The sequence below is a fragment of the Myxine glutinosa genome, chromosome 6 (genome assembly GCF_964187855.1).
Source record: "Myxine glutinosa chromosome 6, kmMyxGlut1.1, whole genome shotgun sequence".
NCBI classification, from domain to species: Eukaryota; Metazoa; Chordata; class Myxini; order Myxiniformes; family Myxinidae; genus Myxine; species Myxine glutinosa.
The window spans coordinates 124868019-124875681 of NC_136266.1; the positions used below are offsets into that span (position 1 = coordinate 124868019).

At 43.9% G+C, this 7663-nt stretch overlaps 1 protein-coding gene across 9 annotated transcripts in view; it reads right to left on the reverse strand.

Annotated features, from left to right (window-relative positions):
- Positions 1–5751: 5751 nt before the first annotated feature.
- Positions 5752–7663, reverse strand: part of USP40 (ubiquitin specific peptidase 40) — a 116824-nt gene continuing 114912 nt past the window's right edge. For all 9 annotated transcript variants that reach the window (XR_013623860.1, XM_068121000.2, XM_068120996.2 and 6 more), the window contains 2 exons: positions 6370–6458; positions 5752–6241 (listed from right to left, as the gene is read on the reverse strand). Coding sequence is in view for 8 of the 9 variants with exons in the window: in XM_068121000.2 (XP_067977101.2) it covers positions 6154–6241; positions 6370–6458 (177 nt within the window). In the remaining variant the exon portion in view is untranslated. The remainder of the gene's footprint in view (positions 6242–6369; positions 6459–7663) is intronic.

Sequence of the window (7663 nt, forward strand, 5' to 3'; positions counted from 1 at the left end):
AAGGTAATGAGGTAAAGACACAGAAGAGATAGGCACTTAGACACAATCTTATCTATCCCAGACAGACCACAGACAAACGGAACAAGACTGACTTACACAGGGATTGATGGCAGGGAAGGACAGGCAGTCGATAGCACAAGGTGCACCTTGGCTCAGGGGCAGAATCAAGCACGGTCCAGTCCAGAGATGCGGGGAGGTATTGCAACGCTCGGAGGTGGCGTCCTTCTCTCTCCCAGCTCAGGGCGCATCTGACCTGACGTCACCTCCCTCTTCCTGAGCATGCTCAGCGGGGAGTGACACGCCCTCGGCTCGTTGGCTCCGCCCCAGATGGGATCGGTCCGCCGCTTCTATTGGGTGCGGGGGTTACCGGGCTCCGCCCTTGACGAGGAGCTGACAGCGAGCCCCTACTTGGTAACCCCGTCGAGCACATGTTCAATGGCGGCTCGTTGGAAAGGCTTGGTGCCCTCCCAACACCCCCTACCAACCAAGCCGGAGTGAGGACGCCCACTCCCCGCGCCGCCGCCGCTGTTGTTGTTGTTGTTGTTGTTGTTGAACCGTGAGGAAGAGCTGCGGGGAGGTATTGGGAGGTCCTAAACTTCCTAACGGTGCCATACAATCACATTCTGGTGCAACGAAGAGTCAGAATTAATGGAAACGAGTCCTTAACTGACATAGACTAAGAATAACTAGCAAGATGTCCTATAGTTGTCTACGTGAGATGCGGTGGACCTGGATGCGACATTTAATGGGGGAAATAGGGGGAGGTCGGGTCTACAGAGTGTTGTTTACAGAAAATGGGACTAGGGAATGGGGGATTGGGGATAGTTGGGAAGTATTGAGGAAATAGGGGAATATTTACAAGCGGATATGGATGGATGCCAAATCCCATATCCGCAACAATATTTACAGTTTCACACATATTTACAGTTTCCAGGTTTGAACAGTTAAGATGCACATTTAGCTATTCAGAGCCTGGTAGGTGGCAGGTTTGGCCTTCTTAAGAAGGTCGGCATCCGGCTTCCACGAGAGGCAGCTGACTCCATCCGGCTTGAAGATGTTGATCTTCCCTGCCAGCAAACCACATGCAGAGTGTTTCTGACGCCATGGCCCCCCCAAATCGTTGTGTCCCCCATGACCGATGGAGAAGTCTGATCGACACATATCACAGAAGGCATGTCCCGTCTCCCTTACGCGAAGCCTTGATACACTTGAACTCTGTTGTCCAACTTGGCTTAAACTTGTTGACCCAGCGTGCGGGTGGTTTTCTCTTTTCTGGTGTTTGCATTGTTGTCGTGCACTCAAGCCATGAGTACTCTCTGTTAACTGCAGTCTTTGGTCATGAATGGAAAATGGCGCGTTGTCTTGAAATGAATGCCCGCTGTTTCCTGTCGTCCCATTGGTCATGCTTAGTTTGGAAGCGATAACCAATCGCTGACGAGATAAGAAATCAAGGTCAGGCACGAGTTTTGTAGAATGTAGAAGCAGCCGCGTGTAATACGATCTTGGCAGTGAGAAACGAACGCAAAGCTGAAAAAACACTATTTATTTTTTTCCAATAACAATTTCCAAATGCGGCATGTCTGACTAATAAAATCGGTATGCGTTGGGAGCTATAGAAAATCGGTAGGCTACCGCGCGAATCGGTAGGGTTGGTAGGTGCGATGACGACGACAGGCCACAACAACAACAACAACAACAGACGTTGATGAAGTAGAACTTGGAGGTAAGCCTTTTGATCCGAAGTTGGTCAGTTACTGTACGAGTTCATTTTCCATTAGTGACATATCGTTGACTATTATTTGCTGTCCAATGGATGGGTTTTGTTACCCATCATGGGATGGGATGCACAAGTTTTGTTACTTCCTATTATTTCACTTCCTAATTTCATTGTATCATTACTTAGTATCCACGATGCTAAGCATAAATATCAGTCCAATGGATGGGATGGGTTTTGTTTGGGGGTGGGGGGGGGGGGGTCTGTGAATTCTGAACTGATAATTATTCAATTCACATCGTTGACTTGAGCATAGTTGTTCTTATGAATAATTAATAACAATAACACAATTCTCTGTGTACTTTTAAAACAATTTATTATTTCTTTCCACAGAAACTGCTGAGATCATCCATGATGAGCTGGTAAAATGAAACCGAACACAGATTAACACCAAATGCATCCACACCAACTTCAAGTGATCCCGCGAACATCCATTCCCATGATCGATGCATCCAAGAGAACTGCTGTGCAGTGTCCAGCACAGAACAGACAAGGCTGTCTGCGTTACCAGATCGATTTCAGCATAATTGGCTCATGAACAAAGTAACATTTTGTGAGAAGACCCAGTCATGGTGGCTTTTGTACGAGGGACGGGGGATGTTCTGTTTGCTCTGTCAGAAGCATGATGCCAAGAACAGGCACAATCATCAAAAGAAGTGGAATGTGGAAGCTTCTGTCAGATATAAAGGTAGCCAACTAGACCTCCATAACAACTCAGCAACACCAGAATGCTATATCTGATATCCAGACTGAAAACTCGATTAAGAAATCTGCTGAAGAACAACATGCTGGAATCCCTCTTGCACGTTGCCATCAATGGGCCTCCTGCATCTGAGTGCCACGATGTTGTTGCAGCTGCTGTGGAGAGATGGAAAACCGACAGAAACAGAAGGAAACTTCCACTGAAGACCTGCAGTGCTTCTGCCACAGATGTTCAGCTTCGGAATCCTGTTGCCAAAATGATAAATGCTGCGGTGCAGTGTGACAGTGGGGATGTCATTGCCCTGGAGATTTCGGCTGCACTCCAGTCTTTCGGTATCCCGGACACTGATTATGACAGTCGAGCTCTGGATGATGAGGATTCCAGCAGCTCAGATGACGAGTTTTAACTTTGTGTGACGTTTTGGTCCAACAGACTATAATCAGATGTTGTAGAATTAGTCATTTACAAATCCCTCACAGTCACCTACACAAAACACAGACTGCGGATAAACCATACAAGTGTTATGTATGTGATTATGGGACTGCTAAACGATTTAGTTTGCTAACACATACATGTAGAAAACATGCTAGTGTAAAACATTACAAGTCAAGTGTCTGTGTATGTGATTATGGGTCTGGTAAAGGTCTCATCTTTTCAGGCTTACACAAGTTAGAACACATGCTGTTGAAAAACCTTACAAGTGTTCTGTATTTGATTATAGGACAATGTACTGTTGAAAAACTTGATAAGCTTCTCAAACACGTTTGAATACATACTTTTAAAAAACTAACTGTTCAGTGTGTGATTATGGGACTGTGAAAATGATACTGATGACCTCTTAAAGGTATAGTCTTATTATACACATCATAAAACATAGGGCTGAAAAATCTTACATGTACAAGTGTTAGAAAACATGAAAATTAGAATGTTTTTACACCCTGCAACAGGACTATAAATGGCTAGAATATCTGTCCAGAAATGTGCCAGATTGCACCATTGGCAATGTCGGATTCCAAAAATTTCCTTCCATAAATTTCACTACGTGGCAGGCATCGACACAAACTTGGGAATTTCAACCACAGACATCTACTTTCCTTGCCACATACAGGTAAATGGAACTGAATGGAGAATACTGCCTACTACCAACTACCTAACCTACTGATGCCATAGTGATGGGTAAAATAGTGGCAAGAGGCTTTGGCTTCGCCGGCTCATTGCGGCTTTGCAGTCAGGTCATATTAAATATGTATGGAATGCAATATGCAGACTTTGTATACACAAATGGGCTTCAAAACAATGGGTCCTGCAATTTGACAATCCCTTGCAATCCCACATGCCTGTGTGCCAGTTTCTGACGAGACATGAGATCCCGACTGTTGACTTCCCCACTTCCTGTTGAATGAAATCTTCAAGGGACACAATCATGAAATTTTTGGAGATATGTTTTAGAGGATGCTATCTATCCCTGACCCATTAGCACAAAAATAATTTGTTTTGGTAGAATAAGCCAGATAATCGTGTTTTAAAATCGGACTATTTTCACTTCCGTTATGCAAATGAGCTACTTCCGTCGATTTGCGTGACATCACGGGGGCACAACTCATTGAAGGACACGTACGTCTGCGTTTCCTCACAGGTTATTTTAGCATTCAAGATGACAATGTGCCAAGCTTTTAGCTGTTCAAATCGTCGAGGAATTTGCCCACAACTCAGGTCATTTTTTTGCATCCCTGACCCACATAAAGATTGTTAACAATCGTGTGTTTTGTGGTTGAAAAAAACGTGGGAACAACCAAATTGAACATCAAAACATAAGTTCATTCAAAATATCATGCTGTTTGCAAAGACCACTTTGAGCCCACAGCATTCGTATTTAATGAACATGCTCACTACATGGGAAACAAGCCTCAGAAATTGCTGAAACATGACACTGTACCGACACTTACAGGGGGGGGGGGGGGGGGGCGGGGAGTTACGTGTTGATTTGAAGCCAGGCCCATGTGATCCAAGCTCAGAGCTAGTCCTCACTTAATTATTCATATTAATGGAATAAAAGCAGACCCTGTCACTTCACTGATGGACCAATTAGTCATCCTGTTTGCTAAAAAATGCTACATTGGTTCACTGCGTCTGTACCAAGTCCGTAGATCACGATCAACTCGACCAGCATATGGGTATATTTCATCAGTTTATGAAGTGCCGTCATGCCATATGCCTCAAGGGCAGTTTGCATTTTCGTAAGATAGCTGATCGATCTCGCAGGAACGAGCCAGAGATCCTTCGCTGTACAGTCTTCCATATAAACATTGTTGTTCTGCACAATTTTGGCCCGCAGCATGGCAACAGCCAACAGATCCTGCTAGTCGCTTCGCCTATTTGTTTAAACAAAAGACGCCGATTCGTTGATTCTTCACCTATTTATTACCCAGTTATTCATGGACAGCAACATGGTGGATGCCAAATGGTAAAAGTACAAAATTGAGAGGTGGACATGTGGCAACATTTTGATTTGAAGTAGCTTAAGACAGAGCAAAACGGTTAAAGGAATTGTCAACGTTTGTCTTGGTAATATATTTCTGAAAAGTATGAGTACCCGTAGTGCACAAACATCCATAATATTTGGCCTCCACTCGTTTGTTACTCTTTTCCCCCACATGTGGAATCAACTTCCACATCCTCTTCAATCTCATTCTTCCATCCAGGTCTTCAAGACAGCTGTTCACCACCATCTCACATCGTCCCCAATCCAAAACCATGATTTTTTCTACCCTCGGTAACCTCTACCCAATCCCTCTTCTTTCCAATTTTCCCTCCTTTGAGTTTCCTTCTGTATCCATATTGTCCACCCCATGCATGCGTGTTTTGCGTCCTGTTTTTGTCCGTCCTGATCCGTTCACTGTACCAGCTTTTCCACGAGCCTCGACTATGTATTAAAAAAAACTCCTTTCCTTTTTGTTTCCCAATATCTCTGTTTGACACAATCTTCTAATCCTCAAAACTAAATCCGTTTTCGTAACGCCTTCAAACCCTACTTTGCTTCCTTTCTTCGATCTTTCATAAATTACCGGAGAAGTACAGGGACATTACGCTCCTTAGTCATGCCATGCAGGTGCTGGAGAAAATTCTAGACGGGAGGATAAGGAAGAGTGTGGAGAGGGAGATCGGAGAAGAGCAGCACGGGTTTTGAATGGGTAGGGGGACATTGTACATGTCCAGCACATTGCTATTTCAAGAAGTGTGCAAACGGGACATAAAAACAACCTCACAAAGCTCATCAAAGAAACAAGATTTAATGTACACGATTAGATGTTCAAAAACAAAAATGTACATTTTGAAACCTTAATGATGATTCCTCTGTGGCAAGGACAAGTGTTCCGCTCGCAATTGTGCAAAAGCCACGGGCAGTTCAAAATCACCCCAGCTACAGTTACCCACTGTGGTACAACCGTAATAAACAAACATAACTTACAAAATTTGGGATTACTAATCCCATTACTAAAAGTGTAGCCATTATTGAATGGAGCCACTTCATCGTTGAAGTAGGTTAAATTTAGGAAATAAAAATACAGCAGATTGGAATATTTCTAGACAAAAACCTGTGAGCTGCACAACCTGCTGATGATGTGCAGATTAAGGTGAAGTCCATGTATGGCAGACAAATGTTCATGCAGTCTTGTCACCTGAAGTCGGCGACGCTAATGGAAAGTGGAACTTCTGGTCTGGGAGACCGAGGGGTTGACATATCCTTCGAAGCGCTTTGTCTCCTGCGCAGCAGTGCAACAATCGGTGTCTTTAAACATTCCTACTGCTCCGAGCCACATAAAACCCGTTTTATATCCAGTTTTAAATATTACTCTTTCTACAATATTAACCTCAGACCAACTGTATTCACCTTTGTTGCTCTGCCATTGTCTTAATTTGTTCTCTTTGCATATCGTCTTCAAAAGAGGAAAAGTCAGGAGACGGGTCAGTCTGTTTGTTCTGAAAAGAAAGCGCAAACAATTCCTTCGATACGCAAATAAAGAAATACTACCTCTTCAAACAATTCCTTCGATACGCAAATAAAGAAATAGTACCTCTGCAAACAATTCCTTCGATACGCAAATAAAGAAATACTACTTCTGCAAGCAATTCGTGCTCTATACTACACTGTTACCCGCAAACACACACACACACACACACACACACACACACACACACACACACACACACACACACACACACACACACACACACACACACACACACACACACACACACACACACACACACACTCTTCCAGCCAAAGAAAGCTTGATAAAGCAGCGCATACACGATCTCGATTTAATCCCTGGTGTTGGGCTAGCGGCTAGGGTGCCGGCTTAGGATCCTAGGATCCTGGGTTTGAATCCCGGTCAATCGCTGAATTAACGCCAGGGGGGTTGACTCAGCCTGTCATCCTTCCGAGGTCGGCAAATTGAGTACCAGTTCACTGGTAATTCCCTGCTTGTCGTTAAAGGCGGCAAAAAGGGTTGGCGTCAGGAAGGGCATCCGGCCGTAAAACATTGCTTCAAAAAGGGGACCGAAAAACAACAACAACCACAGTTCCCGAAAAAGGCCAACCCCCGCTTGCGGGGAAAAATGGCCTCTAAAGGTGGTTTTTATACACGATCAAGATCGGGTTATTTCGACTTTAGTAAAACATCAACATTGTTGCTTACAACTCGCAAAAATTAACTGGTGACTGCAACACAGCAATGATGAGCAAAATGGCCTCATTTCCTTGAGATCGTGCAGGATCGTGCGACCTCTCATTACACTCTGTGTAGTTCCGTGGAGTGTGGACCCTTTGTATATTTATTTCTGCTCTGCATACATAATATAAATATTTAAATGAAATGGTTTATATTCTTCACCGACATTTGGATGCACAAGCCAAGCTCTGCCCCCTCCCCCCACCAAGGGGGTCACCAGATGTCTAGCCAAAGCGCCGTTAACTCAGTTTTTGTTCTTTTTGTCAATTCATGTTTTTACACCAATTTGATTACCAATTGAATTTTTTTTGTTGGGATCGTATTCCGCATGTGAAAATAATGCAGTGTAGCAAGTTTCAGGGGAAATTGCTCTGGTTTTAGTAATGTATAAGGAACAAACAAACACACAGACTCGCTCATATAATGAAGCATCTCATGTGATCTCACTCCCGC